The sequence below is a fragment of the Mustela nigripes genome, chromosome 12 (genome assembly GCF_022355385.1).
Source record: "Mustela nigripes isolate SB6536 chromosome 12, MUSNIG.SB6536, whole genome shotgun sequence".
NCBI classification, from domain to species: Eukaryota; Metazoa; Chordata; class Mammalia; order Carnivora; family Mustelidae; genus Mustela; species Mustela nigripes.
The window spans coordinates 25,615,112-25,636,865 of record NC_081568.1 but is presented as its reverse complement, the minus strand read 5'-3'; the positions used below and the strand labels follow the sequence as shown (position 1 = coordinate 25,636,865).

Here is a 21,754-nt window from a genome sequence, read left to right as displayed (position 1 = left end):
TGGCAGGCACAAAGGCTGGCCTGGGCACCATCTCACCAGTAGTGGAGCAAAATATAGTTTGCATCCATCAGCTGCATGTTCTTCTTTCATGACTTTTACTGACCAGCTAACTTCTATTAAAATCTCAGAGCCTACAGTGTCCATTAAATGATACTATATAAGACAAGAAAAGGTGAAGTGCCTGGCAGAGATTTTATTGATGATCTGATAAGTTTTCAACTGATGTCACCTCCCACACTGTTCCTGTGCAAAACCAGTGTCAAAATACAAGCTGGTTGAGACAGCTTTCCTGCTAGGCCGTCCCCTCATTGAAGGAAATGAGAGAGGTGTTTTCCAACATTTGGGGCTTTCCGAAATGTAATGTGTGGCCTATCTAAACAATGATTTATTAAACCTGTCTCTGTTCAAATACCTTGGCTGGATAAATCGGCTGCTCCCCAGGCTCCCATTTCATTTCTGAGTGTCAGTGGGAAACGTGGGAGGGAGACGATGCCCAAATACACATCCCCCTCCCTAACAATACTGCTGTGCATCAAACACGGCTAGAGTATTTGTTTAATTAGTTAAATTTTCAACTTTTAAATAAGGAAAAAAAACAAGCTATGGGTGGCCCGCTAACCTCAAACGAGCAAATATTCAAGGTTATAAAATCACCCCCTGCTCAGAATACCTGGTTAGAAATAAAAACAGCATTTACCAAATTCTACCCCAAGTCAAGAACAGAGGTGGCATTAAGAAGCAAGAAACGGAATTTGAAGGCCAAAGCACTGAGGATGCAGCATTATTTCGTTTAAAAAAAAAAAAAAAAACAGTGGACTCTACACATTCTTTATAACTAGAACACCTTTTTGTAACAACAAAAAAACATTTCTGAGGTTCACTGGTGAAAGGCTAAAAATCAGTTCTGATCCATTCTTAAAAACCAGGCTCTAACTCTGTGTTTGCAAAAGTACCCTGGCAGCTCTATCTTAGCTAAGTCAAATTGAACACAGAAGGCTGCGATTCCTTATGAATGCAAAGGTGAGTTTTGCAGAGGCAAACACAGGCCATAGAATGTAACCATTTCAAAGCTGAAGAAAAGTTGGTCCTTTCTTACAAACTGGAGAAATGAAAATTTCCAAGAGACTTCTCTGATGTAAGGTTACACGCAGCAGAATAGTACATTGTAATGAGTCTCCTAAAATGTGTGGCGGGAGGGGGGCCTTGTGATGATTGTTACACTGTGATTTTTCAGTAAGGGCTATGTACATTCCATACCAGATATGGACAGTGAAACGCAGCCTCTAAATTAAGACTAAAGACAAAAAAACACTTTCAATATGTAATAACAGAATCCTGGGAATGGGAACGTTCCTTGAGGTGTGGACCAAACCTCTGGTTTTACAATAGAGGAAGCCCCAAGAGGTGAAGGGACCTGGCCAAGGGCTTTCGCAGCCCAAGTCCACTGCCTTAGTCCATGGTCAGGAAGTCTGCCTTCTCTCCTATAGCTCTTTCCCAGCTGGATTGCATTTGGCTCTAGCATAATGCTGTCTGCAATAATGGAGATTACTAGGGGCTGGATCCCATTCTGAGGAGACAGTCTCTGCTTTGGAAGGTAACTGAGCCCCACATCGGGGCCCTCTTAACATCTTCAAATGTTTTTTAACTTTTTTTCTGAAGCATTTTGTTTTACAATGAAAGAATCCTAACAGATTCTAGAAAGGGTTTTAAATTGCTACCATTGCACTGTGATAAATTACAAATAACCTGCCAGGATACAAACAGCTCCCATTATTTTTATTTAAACATCCCATCTTTTAACCTTAAAATGAGTTAACTTGGCTTTTAAAAAATCTACTTTAAAACCTAGACTTCTACTTTGACTGGCAACAGGATCCCTACATGATGTTCCTGTATAGGTACAAAAGAATCATTTTTCAAGTGAAGCTGGTATATAAGGTATATTAGAGGAGTTTAGTCCTAGACATAAAGAAAAAAAAATTAAAAAATAAAAGACACATACACCAGTATAATAAAACTGTAAAAGAACAACCCTTTTCTTAGTATTACTGTTAATGTATGTTGCTTGTGTATAATTGCTTTTAAAGACTCACAGAAGGCAGACATGTCTGTGAGGGTGAGGAATTGGGCACTAAGCTAGGAAGTCAAGTAAAAGTAGCCACTAGAAAGGAAACTAGAACCAAATAGGAATTTCTAAAGGAGCTACAACATTTGGGACCAAAAGAAACGTGACAAATCCCTCTCAAACACACACAACTCTCTTCCTTGCTTTCTCTATAATGAGATTACCCTCCCACACCTGTCACTACCACAAAACCAAACATGATACAAAACAAGATGTCATCGCCATATCTGAACATTTTCATGGATTCAACAGTCCAGAGAGACTTCTAGTAAAACACACGTTCCCTCCAAAATCCCTACCAAAACAACAATAAAAGAATTTTTAGGGCGTAAACTTATAACTGGAAAGAGTACAGGAAGGAAATAGTAGATGAGAAATCTCAACAAAATTTTGGAAACTGGAGAAGGATCACCAACACAATAGACCCGAGAAACTAAAGCTAGACTGCACACAGGAACAGGGCAGGAAGCTCTGATTAAAAAAAAAAAAGAAGAATTCCCCTTAAAGATGTTCTAGAATTGGAAATACTAGTTATCTCTGGAGGCAGGGATGCCACGCAGTTGAAAATGGTGGGATTGGGGGTGCCTGGGTGGCTCAGTTGTTAAGCATCTACCTTTAGCTCAGGTCATGATCCCAGGGTCCTGGGATTAAACCCCACATAGGGCTCCCTACTCAGTGGGGAGCCTGGTTCTCCCTCTCCCACTCCCCTTGTGTGTGCTCCCTCTCTTGCTATCTTTCTCTCTGTCAAATAAGTAAATAAATAAAATAAAATCTTAAAAGAAAAGAAAAGAAAATGGTGGGATTAGTTGAAAGTCTGTATACAGACCACTTCAACTCAAATGCTGCCCCTGCCCTCCCCCCAGGAACCACCAAACCATACCCAGAGAAGAAATTGCCCCTTCCCATCCAGGCAGAAAACAAGAGGTTTATTGGCCAATAAACCTCTTTTTTGTGTTGGCACAAAAAAGACCCGAACAGGAAGTTATCTGGCACAGGTGGAGCTCAGGTGAAGCATAAAACTGAAAATGAGGTTTAAGTGAAAAATCTACAATCCTAAAGGTGAGGCTTCCCCACCATGGTCTCCCAGAATGTAGGGAAGACTTACAACTATCAAGAAGAGAGGGGTGCCTGGGTGGCTCGGTTGGTTGGGCCTCTGCCTTTGGCTCAGGTCATTGTCTCGGGGTCCTGGGATTGGGGTCCTGGGACCAAGCCCCGCGTCAGGCTCCCTGCTCAGCAAGGAGCCTGTTTCCCTCTCTCTCTGCCTGCCTCTCTGCCTACTTGTGATCTCTCTCTCTCTCTGTCAAATAAATAAATAAATAAATCTTTTTTAAAAAGAAGAAGGGATTTGGAGGAGAATTCTTTAATGAATCCAATGAGCCTAAGAGAAACAACTTCCAGCTAATCAAATTTGGGATAACCTTTTGAAAAAACTAACTCAATACCTTAATACCCTACAGTAAAATCTACCTCTAAACAAGTTCCCATGTACACAGAACATGTAGATGGCCTCTTTCATGGATCACCCTTAAATATAAATAGTTAAGAACTACCAATAGTTTAATAAAACTTCATAATATGGAAGAGAAAGAAATAAAAAGTAATATTTTTTAAAAGGAACTTGAAATAAGCAATGAAGAAGTAAAAGAAAACTTACCAAGAAACACCTTGTCTCAACAAAAGTAAGGTACCAGAATTGTAAAAAGCATCTTTGTTTTATGTTCCCTTAGAAAAAACTCTACTTACTAAACTGCGACAGTCCACCGATTATGAAATGGATCCTAACTTCAGATAATTTAAAAATGTGAAAGAAATGTGATCTAGAACTGATGAAAAGGTATATGCAGAAAGATAAGATATTGAATCCAGGAAACCTTGTCAGGTACTATTTTTTTAGAAAGAGACTAAGAGAGAGCTCTTGGAAATTAAAAATATTATAGCAGAATTTAAAAAGTCAATGGACACTTTGGAAAATATAGTTGAGGCAATCTCTCAGAATGGAAAAGAAAAAGGCAGAGTTGGAAACAGGAGAAAAAAATTAAAGAATCAACCGAAAAGGGCCAACATCCAATTTTAAAATTTCTGGAAAGAGCAAACAAAATGACCAGCACAAAGATATTAAAGGATCCACACCAAGACACATCATAGTGAAAAAACAGAGAAAACAGAGTACCAGTGAGCCAACTGTCTGCCTCTGGCCTCCAATTCATTTCCCTCCCTGCATCTGCTTTGCTCCGCTCTATATCACAGGAGGATGATTCTTCTAGGCTGCATTTCCCTGTTAGCTGACTTCTGGTTGATTCAGTCAACAGGAAGCACTGGTAGAAGGGTCAGGAAGAAGGGAAAAGCCAGGATTTTCCTCCTCTCTCTCACTTCACCTTAGGTAACATCTCTGGCAGAGGATGCATTTCTTCCATGCATCTAGCTCTTATGACACTAACTCTTTGGTCCTGGTAAAACCATTTCTTTCCTGGTCCTACTAGCTCTAGAAGTGGTAATAGCTTTTGCTATTGCTAATTTCTGGCTTGTCTTACTATTCTATTCGGCATTTCAGCTCTTCTTACACCTTAGAGTTAACTTCTCCTATTAAATTCCTTCCATTCAATTACCTAATTTTTCCTGACTAGACCCTGATTAAACAATCAACAATACAGAGAAAACACTAAAGGCTTCTAAAGAGAGAGAGAAAAGAAAAGTAACATGAAAAAAAAAATCAGAATGGTAATACCAAAAGCAACATGACAATAGGGAAATGACATCAAAATTTGAAGGAAAATTAACCTTCAAGCTAAAATTTTATACCCAGCTAAATAACCAATTATATATAAAGATAAAACAAAATGTTCTCTAATACTCAAAGTCTCAAAAGATTTTCTGATCATATCATCTTCAAAACTAAGGTGAAATTCAACTGAGAAGGAGATTTGATATTCAAGAAAAAGGGGAACTAATACAGGAGAAAACTGAGAAACATTTCCAGGTTGATACTAAAGGAAGCCATTACTCTAAACTGGAGCCAGAAAACAAAAATCATTAACATCATTCAGGGAATAGTGAGAACTACATGGAAGCAAATAACAAAACAAGGAAATTATTAACATCATAGAAAAAGGGCTACACAGAAGAGGAAATGTAATCATAAAACACCATGTGTTTCTGTTATGTGGTTCATTATATATATGGTCATAATAATAGTAGCTCTGAATGTGGGGGGTAGCTTTTCTTCAAATTTTATTTTGTGACTGTACTTTTAACTAAAAATTATGTTATAAAATATTAGGAGGATGGGAGGAAAAGTAAGTACTTGTAGAGAAAATGTGTAAAGGAGTTAAATGTCTTTCCATTTTAGAAAATAATAAGATGATATCAGATTTTATATGTCAAAAACAGCAACATAAATAAGCTATTTGAAAAATATAGAGGGAAACAGCAGAAGAAGCCAATAAATACATTAAAGATTATTGCCTCTAAGGAATGGGAGTCAGGAGTAGAGAAGAACCGGACACTGCTCTTTGTCTATAACTTACAGTACCATAAATTTATTTTTTATTCTGTCTGGTTCTTTTTTTTCATTTACTGTATTCATCTAAAAAGTCATGTATTATTTTGGTTTCAACAACAACAACATCAGGGGAAGAAGGTGAGCTTCACCCAAAGGCAGAGCCAACTGTTTACGAAGCCAGCCAGTGAATGGGCCTCAGAAGTGCCAAACACAATAGGGAGAATGGGGCAAGGCCAAGAGTGGGATTTACACGACTGAGAAGTCAGACAGGCTGCCAGAGGGGAAATGATGTCTCCAGCACTGGCTCAGTCTAAACTGAGAAATAGTAGCAAGGATAAATTTAAGTCTACCTCTTCAAGACATAATGTGAAAACACTAGGAATTGGAAAGACTAAATGGACTCTCTAGTCCAAAATGAAGGAAGGAAGGAATGACCTAGTATCTCTCCCATCTCAGCAATAAAGCTAATTGTTTTAGAATTTAAGATTAGGAAATACTCCAGCATTTAGGTGTTTCTTCATTTGCTTCCAGGGGAGTGAGTTTTCAATGCAGCTGTGCATGCACAACATTGTACCCCATCAATAAGAACGAATAGGGCTTCAGACAATAAGTGGGCAAATGGTAGACAGCCTAGCTATGGTCTAATTCAATGATTCTTCCTTCTTTGTGACACTGACCCCATTAAGAATCAGGTGAGGGATACTGGCCTCTCTCTCCAGAAATATACACATGTTCATTTACACACAAAAGTCTGTACATAATTATAAAGAGTTAATGCACATTAAGTCAAGAGACCATTATCCACTGAAAGAGGTCATGGAAACTTAGATGAATTTGGAAGAAGCTGTCTACTAAAGAACTAAATGAACCCACTCCACTGTGGTTGATTTCATTCCTCTAGGACCGTGGGTATTTTCACATATGCACAACATATGGTCTGCTACAAGATAAATTGTCCATATCTCTGTGAGTACCATCAGTGTATGAGAATGCTTTACACTGAGGTGCATAATGTTTTATATCCATGCTGGCATAGAAATGTCGCTCTTGTGGGCTTCCACAGCTCATGGCCATGGATATATCTGCTTCAGTATTTTTAGGTGATGGGGATCTCAACCCAGATGGGACTACTGCATGGTCACAGACCAAACTCACAGCCAGGCTCTCTGGAGTACTCAATAAACAGCATCTCTTGATCTATAAAATAATAATTTACACTTCAGAAGAAAACATGTTGCTGCAGATGAAGAAGAGAGAGAGTCCTAGCCAGATTTTGTCAAGCGTGTAAAAAAGTCAAGAGAAACTGCTATCTTAAAAGTGTGTGTATTTGGGCAGGCAGGGTGCAGAAAAAGGAAGGAAGCCTGTGTTGCCTTCCAGGCTCACTTGTAGGGCCCAAGATATTTAATCTTCAGGTCATGGGTTCACCCCCATATTGGGCACATTGTTAATAAAAGGATCAGACTGATGTAGTGGAAAAACAAAGTCACTGAAGCAGGAGTCAGGGGATGCAACTAATCTTGGCTTGGACACCACACAGTGCATTCTAAAACCAAATTCCAGGGCTCTAGAATTGGAACCACTCACATGGCAAAGGCCAAACACCCACTAAGATACCCTTGAGTGAGAGCCACTGCCCATGTGGGCAATGGAATAAAAGTCACCAGAGAAGGCCAGGCAGGCACTCTGCAAACATTTGTCTGGGCCACACTTAGAGCCCCTCTGCTAGCTGAGGACCTCTCCATGGGGCTTTATTTCTAACTTGAGATTTCTGATGACTTGCAGACAGTCTCCAGAATCCCCACTATGAAAACCCATTATTATCCCCAATACCATCTTCCCCGGTGTAAGTGACCCTGAACTCCTCTCTTTGTGGACCTAACAAGGTCTAAGCACAGGACTCCATCACCACCCAACATTGTTATACTGACTGCAACATACTGATTACGTTTAGAAAGGCCGCCTTGCCTGCCTGGGCCTCAGTTTCTCCCTTTCTATCACTGTGCTGAGTGTAGGTTGGATTTGATGTCCTCTCATTCAAAAATAATGAAAATAATAAGCATGATAATAAAGTGTATGTTTACTGGCTGCTTCCTTTGTACCAAGCATACCACAGGGGGATGCAAGAATGAACAGAAACAGACATAGTTCCTCCTCTCTCTGGGTTTACAGTCTGGTTGGAGAGGCTGGATTTAATTAGAAAATCCCACACACAACTAGAGGCTATGATGGAAAGGATCAGAGGGCCCTAAGACATTCTGGAGTGTCAGGAAAGACACGTCCTGAGAAGGTGGTGTCTGAGCTGAGATCTGAAGGATAAGTAGGAGTACTACATACTATAGGCATGCAGAAGCATACATACATTGGTCTGGAGTATAAGAAATAAAAGTAAGAGAAATAATAGCTATCATCCAGTGAATATTTACTAAGTGCCTACATTGTGTTAAATATTCTTTATATACAATTCTTGAGTTCTTTCAACAGTCTTCTCAATTAAAAATTATTATCCCCATTTTATAGTCAGTAAACTAAGACACAGAGTTTCAGAAATGTGCCTATGATAAAAACAGTAAGAGGCAGAGCCAGGTCCATGAAACACCTAGCCTGCATATTTTAACCATCAGGCTACACTATCTCCAGTAGTGGCTCCTGGGCCCTACTAAAAAATGATACACCAGAATGGAATAGGTCTTTACTAGGTTCATTAGTAAGAGGACAAATGCACTTGTAAAAATATTATTAGAGGCACCAGGGTGGCTCAGTTGGTTAAGCAGCTGACTCTTGATTTTGGCTCAGGTCATGATCTCAGGGTGGTGAGACTGAGACCCACGTCATCAGGTTCTGTACTCAGTATGCTTTGGGATTCTTTCTCTCTCCTTCTGCCCCTCCTCCCACTCCCATAAGCGTGCGCTCGCTCTCTCTCTCTCTCCTTCACTCTCCAAAATAAATAATAAATCTTTTTAAAATGTATTTCTTATATTACCCATAGGAATGGTGGAAACATCATCATAATACACATGTGGTAATAACTAGACCATTACAGTACATGTAACATATACAGTACCAATGATAGCCCAGTCCTAAGCAGTCTGATTTTCTCCACCAAAGACAAGGGAAACAGGAGTAGACATCTGATCCAGAGATGCTGATGTAGACGCTGCCAAAAGCCCTTGGGATGACGCAGCCAAAGAAGCTGCACCCAGGCAAACATGCATAGGTTCAACCTGATCTTACTCTCTGCAGTATGATCTGGGAAATAGAAAAGCTCACAGTCTTGAAAGGTAGGGAGACCAGAGTTATGCCTGGAGTGCAGACATAGTTAAAATTAGAAAAATCTAGTAATGAAAGTGATTTAAATGTTTTCAGTTATACGATAAATAAGTTCTGGGAATTTAATGTAAAGTATGATGATTATAATTAATACTGTATTGTATATTTAAAAGCTGCAAAGATAATAGGTCATAAAACTTCTCATTACCAGAAAAAAAAATTTATAACTATGCAAGGTAACGGACATTAACTAAACTTACTGTGATAAACATTTTGCCATATATGCATGTATCAAATATTAAACTTATATGATGTTATATGTCAATTAGAGAAAAACCCAGTAATGCAACTTAGTACATTATAACAGAATAAAGAAATAACATCTTCTCTCTGCATACCTGTGATCTCTTTCTCTGTCAAATAAATAAATAAAATCTTAAAAAAAAAATCTTGATTATCTCAGCAGATGTAGAAAAGCCATTCGATGAAATTCAAAGACCCCAACCTACACAGGTGATAAAATTGCATAGAATTTAATATGCATACTCTATGCTACACACACAAGCACACACACACGTACACACACACACATAGCAATAAGGTCAGTGCATTGTATCAGTGTCAATATCTGTATTGTGTTGGTACATATAATTTTCCAAAATGCTACCAATGGGGGAAATTAGGCAATATATACAAGTGATCTCTCCATACTATACCTTAAAACTACAATTATCTCAATAAAAAACCAACTTTAAAAAGAGAGCACAGAGGTGCCTGGGTGGCTCAATCATTAACTGTCTGCCTTCAGCTCACATCATAATCCTGGGGTCCTGGGATCAAGTCCCCCATTGGGCTCCCTGCTCAGCAGGAAGCCTGCTTTTCCCTCTCACACTCCCCCTGCTTGTGTTCTCTCTCTCACTGTCTCTCTCTCTCTGTTGAATAAATAAAATCTTAAAAAATAATAAATAAATATAAAAAGAGAGCACAGGAGGTGGAGATGGAGGAAAAAAGAGGGGGATGAAGGAAAAAAAGATTAATTTTATGGGAACAAAATTTCATGAATCCATCAAAATTTGATAAATTAAAAACATAAAATAGTAATTTTATTTTAAAAATCATAGCTACTCCTACTTCCCAGTGTTTCAGTATAGGCTTACCAAAGTTTAAAGTATCAAATTTTTGCATTTTGAGATCACACCTTTCCAAGGCTGCTGCTAACATGTTAAATATAATGAGTGCAGTGCTAACATACATGACAGAGCGTCAAGAACATGCTGTAATTTACATTGCTTACAATAAAAACCTGTGTTCAAAGCCTTTCCTTAACTTCAATTTCATTAACTTCAATGCTTGTTATGCTATTTTTGTTTCAGTTATTCTAATAAAAGATGTAATTTTGCCAAAACAAAACCTCACCAGCAAAGAATAGAAAGAAACTTCCATAATCTGATAAGGACTCTCCCCCAAATCCCACACTAAATACTATGCCTAACAGTGATATGAACAGATATGAAATCTGTTGTGCATTCTTCATATTAAAGTTAAGAACAAGGCAAGAATGCCCATTATCACTACTTATATTCAATACTATCCTGGGATCCTTGCCAGTGCCATTAAAAGTTTTAATGTAATTAGTTATACTTAATTTAATTTAATATGCTTAATTTAATAAAGTATATTTTTAATTAAGTGTACATAGGAAAAGAATTGAAAGAAACAAAATTGACACTATTCATAAGTCATGTGATTATTTTTTTAAAACGAGTGGTAAATTTTAGAACTAATAAGAGAGTCCACTGAAGTTGTTCGATTTGAAATCAATGGTAGAGGCTGAAGAGCCCATGATGAATGTCATGAACTGAAGTTCTAGGTAAGTAGATAAAACAATCTGTAGTACAAAGAAGAGAAGCAGAAAGCCCTAGGAAAGAGCTGAGCTCTAGAATGAAGACCACCATGCCTTGCTAGCTGTGTTAAGCATCTCCTGCAGCTTTAGATCAAGGTCTAGCACCTGGGAGTCTTAGCTACAGCAGCTCCCGGGTCTTTGGCACTCATAGCTCCCCCTTCCACAATACTCACCACAATCACCTGCCTACACTAACCCGATGGCATGCAAAAGGGCCCAACTAAACACACATAAGATATGACGGGGCGCCTCGGTGGCTCAGTCAGTTAAGTATCGGACACTCGATTTTGGCTCAGGTCATGATCTCAGGATTGTGAGATCCAGCCCCACGCTGGGTTCTGCACTCAGCAGGGAGTCTGCTTGAGAGTCTCTTCCTCCATCTTCTTCTGCCCCTCCCCCCTCTAAATATAAATCAGTAAATCTTTAAAAAAATACATAAAATATGAAAAGTAGATATATGTTCAGAATCAAAACAAATTATTATGAGCCTTAATTCCTACTTAAAACTAAAATTTTCATTTATTTATAAAGTCAGTTTTAATGATCCCATCATCAGAGAGAAGCCATATTATAATGTAAAACCACAATTAATCTCTAAACACTAGCACTTGGTTTGGAATATATTATGGATCTTTTGTAGTAGGTACAAAGGTACACACCTCTTTTGCCCAAGAAGTATCATGATGTGGGACAGCCTTTACTGTGATACTTGAACTTCAACAGCCTCAAGTAAAAGCCAAACAAAAATATTCAGTGCCTTTATGTTCTTTCCTATTCCTGAGGCAAAGGATTTGGATGACAACGATACTATCAAAGGTTTCCTCCAACCTGGGCTCTACTGCAGAAGCTCCACTTCCTTCCTTCCTAATTGAGAACCCGCTGTCCAATACGCCAATACGGTAGCCACTAGTCACACATGGCTACCAAGCATTCGAACAGAATTAATATATGTTGCAAGGGTAAAATACACATTGGATTTCAAAGACTTTATCCAATAAAAAGAATATATAATCTCATCCATACTTTCTACATTAAGTGTTGAAAGAACATATTCTATGTGAGTTAAATAAAATGCATTATTCAAATTAATCTCACCTGGTTATTTTAACTTTTTTAAAATGTAGCTACTAGAAATTTTAACTTACATATGTGGCTCACATTTGCAGCTCACATATATTTATCTACTGGACAGTAATGGTTTAGAAAATCAAAAGGTATTTTATATGATTTGCATATGATTTTATATGATTTTATATGATATGCATATAATATATAACACTTAAGACATGAATAAATATGTTTATAAGACCCTTCAGGGGCACCTGAGTGGCTCAGTGGGTTAAGCATCTGCCTTTGGTCTCAGGGTCCTAGGATCAAGCCCACATCGGGCTCTGTGCTCAGTGGGGAGCCTGCTTCCCCCTCTCTCTCTCTGCCTGCCTCTCTGTCTACTTGTGATCTCTCTGTGAAATAAATAAATAAAATCTTTAAAAAAAAAAAAACCTTCATATGTCTTTTGATAGCAAATTCTTACAAAGCCAGGTATAATATAAAAACGGGTATAAAAAGAGGTATAAAAGAGGCCTCCTTTATGGAGCTCCAACTTTTTGAAGGGAGTACAGTAAATGTTTCAGGTAGATTCTCTGTAAGTCTCCCAACACGAAGGAGCAGTTTGGACCAGGGAGCCTGTGTAATTTGCCCTAGATCACACAACTAAGAAGAGTTAGCTTCAGGCTCTGAATGTAGGTCTATCTGGGGCCAACGTCTGTACCCTGCAGTACTTCAAATAAAGAAACTAAGAGAGGCCCTTTTTGGAAGGGCCCAGATGAAGCTGGTCATCCACTTTGGGCACAAACAACCCAAAGCGATCTATCTCCATTAAGAAGGCATCTCTTTCCTGCCCTGGACACTGTGGAGTGAACAGTTTCGAAAACAAGCATATCCCCCCAACTGGTCTGAGAGTCCATGGCTCCCCCTGCTCTGAGAATGAATCTACAGGAGTGATGTGGGGATTTGAGGAGTCAGAGGCAGCCCAACAAGGGTGCCAAGTGAGGTGTGGCCCACCATCTTCAGTGCCACCTCTCAGATGGGTTCCTCCACTCAGTCCTGAGGGTGTCCAAAGCTCCTGACCCTAGTCCACTCTCGGAAAATGCATCCGTAACAACAGCACCGAAGGAGCAGGAAATTCTGGAAGACCCCAGGGAAATGATACAGTCACAGGAGACAGAGGCATACTCACCAAAAAGATTGCCAAAAGAAAGAGACTTCTAAAATCCAAAATATCTCCTGCCATCAGGCTTTGGAAAAATTCGGCATGCAAAGCTTTGGCACTCCATCATCCATCTTCCCCCCAACACTCTCCCGGTCAAATAGGCGCCGGAAGTCTACCAACATCTGCTCAGCATTACCACAACTCCCCACAAAGAGCAATTTTCTTTCCTGCAGCAGTTGGAAAAGTGGGGTGGGGGTGATTGGGGTGGGGGGTGGAGCAGGCCAGAAAAAAACCACACAGGAAGCTCCATGACATTCAGGCACGAACCTAGGAATCTCTGAATGGTTCAGAATGGGACACTGTCACCTCTGATTTAATTAGAAGACTGTTTTCAGGATGCAGAAGGCCTAGGCCCGAAATCAAGCACTTACATAATCTTCCTCATTGAGTCCTTGTTTCTCAACAGAACTTTTCACCTCCATGGAAAACTTCTCAAATTCAGGCTTCACTGTCCTCAGTAGAGTGATTGTTTGGAGGGATGAGTATGCTTGCTTTGCTTCAAAGTCATGTTTGTCTCCTCTCTTCCACGAGCCATCTCCTACAGAGAAATAAAAATATTTATAATTCCAAGGCAGTCACCATAAAGGGGCCATTCTCCCCCTTCAACTGCAGTGTGTCACGACGTGTTACTTTTGGCAGCTGGGCCAGGCGGTATTGTCATAGTTTTGCCCTTGGATATAACCTGACGGTGCCAAGATCCTCAAAGGAGAAGAAGACCTTTTGCACACATGTTCCTTTGAAATGTGAGAGAGCAAGGAAGGCACTCCAGAGTTAACTGCCTTACAATAACCGTGTGACTGCGACTTTCAGCCCCCGAGAACTGCAGCACTGCGGAAGTAAGAAGAAAGCTTTTATTCCTTTCCATTCACTTTTTTTTTTTAAATATCTACCATCAACTGTGGAGGTCAACTGAGTCATTACTATGGTAAAACACACCTGATGTTGTGTGCATGTGGAATGACAGGAACGCCGTGACAGATGTGCACAGATGTGGTAAAGCGGGCGGGATTCGTAGAACTTGGGAGACTGAGATTATTGACTCTTTCTGAACTTTTTCTGGAATCACCTCAGAATAAAACTAACTTTGGTGACCGTGAGGATTTATCTCTCTCTAGTCCTGGCAACATCATATAAAAATTATTTATTGGCCAATATTCATCAGTGTATCAATAGTAATAAAATAAAAATTCCTAATACTTATTGAGCACATATATAATAATAAAAGCTCTATTTATTGGGGCGCCTGGGTGGCTCAGTCATTAAGTGTCTGTCTTCGGCTCAGGTCATGATCTGGGGGTCCTGGGATCGAGCCCCGCATTGGGCTCCCTGCTCAGCAGGGAGTCTGCTTCTCCCTCTCTCTCTGCCTCTCCCCACCGCTCATGTTCTCTCTCACACATGCTCTCTCTCTTTCTCAAATAAACAAATAAAATATTTTTTAAAAAGCTCTATTTATTGAGCACTTTATATGCATAAACTCAATCTTCGCAAGACTCTGCTTCAGGTACGTTATCCTCTTTCACAGATAGGGAAATTGAGGCACTAAGAAACTGGGTCCCCCCCACTGCCCCGGCTTCACAGTGCTCCCTTTCACAAAAGCAAAGGCAAATTAGAATTAGCGCTCTTCTCTTTATGATCTCACTTCTGAGGAAACATGTGGCCTGCAGGACCCCAGAAGGAAACGTGGACTGTTGTTTCTATGAATTATCCTCACGATCCCTACAGATCTCCAGAGTCATGACAAAGAATTCAACCTGCTGGAGTCCAGCATCAGAGTCATTCGTTCACACCAAGCCCCTAGTCCACTATGGACTCCTGGAGCCCCGCGGCTGAGTGGGGAGGACAGCTGGGAGCAGGCAGCCAGGGTTCGGCAGCTCTCACTCCCCTCCTACAGATGCAGTTAGAGGAAGAGCTGGTGGCTTTGGAGCTTCAAGCCCCTCCTAAAGCAGACAGACAGTAACTGTCCAAGGACCACATGCAAGGGTCTGTGATGGCCACCTCAGCAGGCATGAGGAATGTCCTGACCAGCCTCCACCACCTTTTGGAAAGGGATTCTGAGATGTCTGTGTTAACAGCTGAAATTACAACAGGATGACAACTAGCTCACTGTGGCAGGAGGTGGGAGGAGTAGAAAGAAACAATGCAGAGGGTACAGAGAGCCACCAGGAGCTCCCACACTCCCAAGAGGGAAGGTTTCAAGTGAGGAGGAGGCATCAGCCGGCCCAAATGTGTGACTAGGATTTTAATAGAAGGCGAGCAGGACAGAAGGGCGTGCTTGGCAGAGCCCGCAGCACAGGCAAAGGTGCAAATGTGTATGACATCCAGTAGGCAGCTGGGAGCCTTGGTCTAGAGCATGAGATGAGGCAGAGACAAAGAATTTGTTTGTGGAGTTATCTGTATAACGATAATCCTAATAATAGCAAGCATTTATTAATTGCTCCTATGTGCCAGGGAGCTGTTAAAAGATAAATAAGACAGAGCTGAGGAAGGAATTCATTAAGGACTAGATCTGTTCTCAAGGAGCCCAGATTAAATTTCAGGCCACCAAACAAAACTTGACAAAGTCCTCCTCCATATGAAACCTCCCAAACACTAAGGAGGCGACAGCAGCCTAGACTAGAGCGAGACGGAGAGAGGGAGAGCTGCTGTCCCCGCCCCCAGCCAAGACACAAACAACGTGGCCTTTCTTAAGGAGCCAAATCCATTTCCCAGGAAGACCCCCAGTTCTAAGAATGTCCAGAACAGCTTCATCCCAAGGAGGAACCCATTTCTCACAAGCATCAATCAATATTTATTAATTCATTCGTAACTAACTATTGATTCATTCGTAACTGACCTGAGACGTCAACAGTAGTCATGCTCTGTAGGCAGAGGCTCAGAGTTCCTCAGCTTTGGGAAAGAGCACTCTCTAGGCACATAAGAAACGAAATACTAAACCCTACGGGATCTATGCTGCAGGATTAGAAAACACAAACAGAAGTGGGACCAGTCCCTATCTCACTTCCTGAAATAAGAAAACACTTCTTCCTAAAAGAAGTGAAATCCAATACAATAAAACTATCTACCACAATCCAAAGGGTAATAACTTGGGAGTTTTTGTCTTCTAGGGAAAAAAATAAAATAAAAAAGGCAAACAATCAAGCTTAACAAATCTGATCCAAACTGAATGCTTATCTAGTCACCACCATAATCGATCCTCTGACTTCCTGCTTTTGAGGGTGTTGCTTCTTGTAACATGTCAGTAACGTTGCCCACCTCCGGGCTGTTGAACACAGGAAAAGCAGAGCTGGCCTGGCATGATGCCCCATCAGTAGGGACAAATTTAATTCAGGAGACAACTGGGTGCCTCTGGAGATTTACGAGTGTAACAAAAGAATGACATGATCAGGACCAGGCCTTGGGAGATAGCAGTGGATTAGAACGGGCAGACACAGAGGGTTCACAGCCACCACCGTCCCCGCAAGAGGTTATGAGAGGCGATACGAGGGAAGTCACACACCAAAAAGCTAAGCGGGTTTCTCTGGGTAGTCAGAACCAGGAACGAGCTTTTTTTTCAGGGTTGTTGTTTTTTTTCTTTCCCTTTTTTGTGTTTTTCGGAATCTAGTGAATTTTCGATCATAAACATTTACTGCTTTTGGAATTATAAGCAAATCGCTTCTCAGCCTTTTGGCTAAGATCAAGTGTGGAATTGTAAACAGAGGGAAAGCGCTTGACAACAAGAGCTGAGGACAGGGCAAGAGGAATGTCGGGACTCCACGGGAGGGAGGGAGTGAGGGGCGCCTGGGTGGCCCAGTCATTAAGCAGCTGCCTTCGGCCTCAGGTCATGATCCCTAGACCCTGGGATTGAGCTCCCTGCTCAGCGAGAAGCCTGCTTCTCCCTCTCCCACTGCCCTGCTTGTATTCCCTCTCTCACTGTGTGTGTCTCTCTCTGTCAAATAAATAAAAATAGTTTTTTAAAAAAAGAGTGAGGGAGTGAGAAACAACAGAAAGGGAGGCACATCACATCACTGGTGACGCCAGAGAGGGAAGAAAAAGGGGATGTTGTGAGAGGAAAGAGCAGAGCCTGGAGGAGGAGGGAAATGACGTGGAAACATTCATGATTTCTTTCAGTCAGGGTCAGGGTCAATCCCAAGACGACTAACTATAGAATGCCCAAGTGACACCACCAGGCCGGAGCTGGAAATAGTCGTCTGAAGCCAGAAAGAGGAGTGAGTGCTAGAGAAAGTGCTAGACGTCCTTTCCAGATGGCTTCAGGTTAGACCAGGACCTGAGGGCACTGGATAAGAAAAAGGGAGAAAGGCTGAGCACAGACACTTTGGGGAAGGTGTTTGTAGCAGGCAGGGGGAGGCTCTGGCAAAGCCAGAGAATGCCATGCTACCAACACAAGAAAAACAGGTTCCCAGGGAGAAACTGGTGGGAACAGAATGGAATGCTCCAGAGCGGTGCCGCCTAACTGAGCAGCCACCGGCCACATGTGTGACTCGTCAAGCTTATACTAATCATAGTTAAATAAAATTTAAAGTTTGGATCGTCGGTCACACGTGGCACCTTTCAGGTGCCTGGTAGTCATGTGTGGCGGGTAGCTGCCATACTGGGCAACAGAGAACAGAACACAGCATCACAGAAAGTTCCATCAGACAGCACTGCTTAGAGGCACAGAAGCTCTGTCTGATGTAAGACTAAGGGCTTTCGTGATAAGGATCCCATCGGTGAACTTGACGGTAACACTTTCAGAGGGGCGAGCACTAACGTCATCCTCTCTCAGGGGGGCTGAGCAAGGGGGTAAGAGGAAACAGAAGTCTGCTAGTGAAGAGTAGGGGAGAGGAGGTGACCCTTCACGGCTGTTTCAGGAATGAGGAAAGTGAATTTTCTTTGTTTTGTTTTAAACATCATGGAGTCGCAAGCTTGTATTTAGGGGCACAGAATATTTGTGAAAGAGGATATAACCTGGTCACCCCGAAGCCTTGTACTCAGCAATCCCACGGCCAGAGAACTGCGCTGGCAGGGGGTACCCACCCTGGGATAACTAGCTGAGGCATCACAGAATATGTCCAAGAAATGAATGCCTGGAACCCCTGGGCTGGCTATGTAGAGCTCTGGCTCTTCCCTCGCCTCTCCTGACCCTCTCCAAATGTCCCAGTGTTAGAAGCTTGCCATGAGCTGGGCCGGTCCACTTGCTCCCTTCAGTAATCACAGCGCCTCTTACGGGGCGACGCCATTGTGAATGGCAGTGCCAGTAGCATTTCATTCTTCAGTCCTCATAAAAACTCCATGAGAAGGATGTAAATGTAACCGCCACCTTACAGATGAGGAAATGGAGGTTCCAGGAGACTGATGAGCCCCAAGTCACTTAACAAATAAACAGAAGGAGGACTCACATGCAAGCCCGACTCCAAACATTGGTGCCATGCCGGACCTGCTCTATATTCATTTCATCCAAGTTCGAGGTGTTCCAAGCTTTAAAACTAAGCGTGCAACGGGATGGCAAAAGTGTTAAGAACAAAAGTAACGCAGAAAGAAAGCTCAGAAGAAGTGTCTATATGTGGTTTAACCACTGTTACAGTTGAAAGATTGCATGAGAATTCTTTTTCTTTTCACATAGTCCCAAACTAACTTGAATGTGCATATATTACTTCTGTAGTAAAATGTACATCTAATTAGAGTAAATCTAATCTCTCCTAAATTTTTTCTATTTTTTTCCACTTTCAGCAAGTCAAATAATTTATGTGCATTACCTGGCTCTACTATATTTCCATCTTCACCTTAATTAGTGCCCTCTGAGTTACTAGGAACTCAAGAAAGCTCTACAGTAACCTTACCAGTCCTGGACAGGCTCACCCAAATAACTTGCCACCTAACTTTCATCCAAAGAAGTTAATGCTCATGAGTTAGCATGCCGACGGGTGCTGTTAAAAACTCCACGGGGTGGGGGGCTGGGCACCTGGGTGGCTCAGTGGGTTAAAGCCTCTGCCTTCGGCTCAGGTCATGATCTCAGGATCCTGAGGTCAAGCCCTGCATCAGGCTCTCTGCTCAGCAGAGAGCCTGCTTCCTCCTCTTTCTCTGTCTCTGCCTGCCTCTCTGCCTACTTGTGATCTCTGTCTGTCAAGTAAATAAATTAAAATAAAAAAAAAAACCCTCTACAGAGCAATCTATACATCATCTTCTTTCTAGATGTTGTTTTAAAGATTTATTTATTTAGTTGAGAGAGGGAGAATGTGAGTGAGTAGGAGGGAAGAGCAGAGAGAGAGAGGAAGAGAGAGAGGCTCTCAAGCAGACTCCATGCTGAGCGAAGAGCCCTACATGAGACTCAATCCCAGAACCCTGAAATCAAGATCTGAGCTGAAATCAAGCATGAGACGCTTTGCCAACTGAGCCACCCAGATGTCACTTCTCTCTAGATTTTTTTAAACCTCCCCTTTCAGTCTTGTTTTCCACCACTTGAATTCCCCCATCATATATTCTGAATTCCTGTAACTGTAATTTAGGCAGATCTGGGAATTTGAGTACTTATCAAGACCAAACAATCCAGTAATCAGTAAATACAGACACACTATATTTTTTTTTAATCCAATAACAAGTAAGTATTAATTAAAATAGAGTCTTTTTCTAGACCTGCTGTAGTGTTTGGTGTGAGTTAGGGAGATAATGATATTGGGAGATAATGGGAGATAATGATATTGAAGAACTTTCCATGAACATATATCTGATTCTGAGAGCACAATGGAGTGCCTGGGTGGCTCAGTCAGTTAAGCATCTGACTCGTGGTTTCGGCTAAGTCATGATCTCATGGGCCTTGGAATCGAACCTCATGTGGGACTCCATGCTTGGCGGGGTCAGCTTGAAGATTCTCTCCCTCTGCCCCTCCCCTAACTCACACACACTTATGCATGTGGGTGCTTCCTCTCTCTTTCTCTCTCAAATAAATAAATCTTAAAAAAAAAAAAAAACCCTCAGAGAAGACCCTTTACTAATGATAGACACTAGATCCTTGGTCTAGGTCTCTCTCTTGCCATAAGATTCTGTTTATTGCTTCTACTCAGGAGGAAAGGGGCTTCAGGGTCTGTGGCAAGCATAGACCTTTGCCTCCCTACATCCATTCTTCCTTCTTCCTTAGGTTCCTAACTTGATTTGGGGTAACAGAGAGTGTAGCTGAAAGCACACATTTTCTCGCATCCTTCACAGCTAGGGTTGCAAACAATATATAGTAGAAGTTAATCAGAGGGACCTCCAGAGAGACCTTCAAACAGGACTGAGTCAACTGAGGTAGCCTCTGTTTGCCTTTCATCTTTCCCCCTTCACCTTGCCTGGATTGAAGACAGCCTCCCTGGAGTCCTAGCAATCCATCTTGTGATCTTAAGGATGGATGCTGTTCACTGAGATTAAGGGAGCCAAGAAACAGAAGCAGCTTGGGTCTCTGATGACAAGTTGGAACCACCTTCTCTGCCTGGGAGGGCCCACCTGTGGACCTCCTACAGGTGAGAGGACAAACCTTTACATTTGTTTAAATCACTATAGTTGGCAGCCTTGGTTATTTGCATGCAGATGTAATTCCTAATACACCTACATCCATTCTTGGGCTGTATTAGATGAAAGATGGTTAATTTGTTAACAGAATGTATGGCCTAAACTTCTCTATAAAATAATACCAAGAGGGGCACTTGGGTGGCTCAGTGGGTTAAGTGTCTGCCTTTGGTTCAGGTCATGATCTCTGGGTCCTGAGATCAAGCCCCATGTTGGGCTCCCTGCTGACTGGGGTGCCCACTTCTGCCTCTCCCTCTGCCCTTCCTCCCCACTCATGATCTCTTGCTCTCTCAAGCAAATAAATAAAATCTTAAAAAGAAAAAAAAAAAGGGGGTGCCTGGGTGGCTTAGTGGGTTAAAGCCTCTGCTTTCGGCTCAGGTCATGATCCCAGGGTCCTGGGATCGAGCCCTCCATCAGGCTCTCTGCTCAGCGGGGAGCCTGCTTCCCCCTCTCTCTCTCTGCCTGCCTCTCTGCCTACTTGTGATCTCTGTCTGTCAAATAAATAAATAAAGTCTTAAAAAAAAAAAAGGAAAGAGAAAAAATAAAGAAAAAAAACTACACCCAGAAAAATGTATAAACTTACCATTTTTAAGAACTATATATAAACATTAAAGTAAACTAAGACTAATAATATAGCTAACATTTATTAAACACTCATTATGTTTCAATAAGTAGGTATCTCATACACATTACCTCATTTATTACTCAGCTTGATGCCATGAGGTAAGTACTATTATTATCTTTAGAAGAAACTAAGATCCATGGAGGAGGGCAGTGTTACAATTTGCCAAGAGCTCAGCCTCTCCTGCAGACTGATACCAGAGCCCAAAGCCTGACCACCCACACTATAAAAGGTAAAAAAGAAAGGTCTAATCAGAACACCAAGGATACTTGGCAAACTGTATAGAGTACACTGTATCACTCTATGCAATTTAATGTTCAAGAAGCAGAAAAACTGAACTCATGGAACAATACGTTTTAAAAAGTTGTCCCCAAATCACCAAGACTAAGTCATACAGTTATGACTTCTTACACAGTGATACCACGCAATGAGAAGGACATGGTATCACTTTTGTGGTATTCTTGCCAAATAAGTATAAACTCCTTCTAACCATGGGAAAACAACAGATAAATCCAAACTGGGAGACATTCTACAAAATAACAGACTCATCA

The 21,754-nt window shown here is 41.4% G+C and overlaps 1 protein-coding gene across 2 annotated transcripts in view; it reads right to left on the bottom strand.

Moving 5' to 3' along the window:
- The window catches only part of NPR3 (natriuretic peptide receptor 3), a 68,657-nt gene that overhangs the window by 33,638 nt on the left and 13,265 nt on the right, over positions 1–21,754 (bottom strand). For both annotated transcript variants that reach the window (XM_059416964.1, XM_059416965.1), the window contains exon 3: positions 13,435–13,601. In XM_059416964.1, the coding sequence (XP_059272947.1) occupies positions 13,435–13,601 (167 nt within the window). The remainder of the gene's footprint in view (positions 1–13,434; positions 13,602–21,754) is intronic.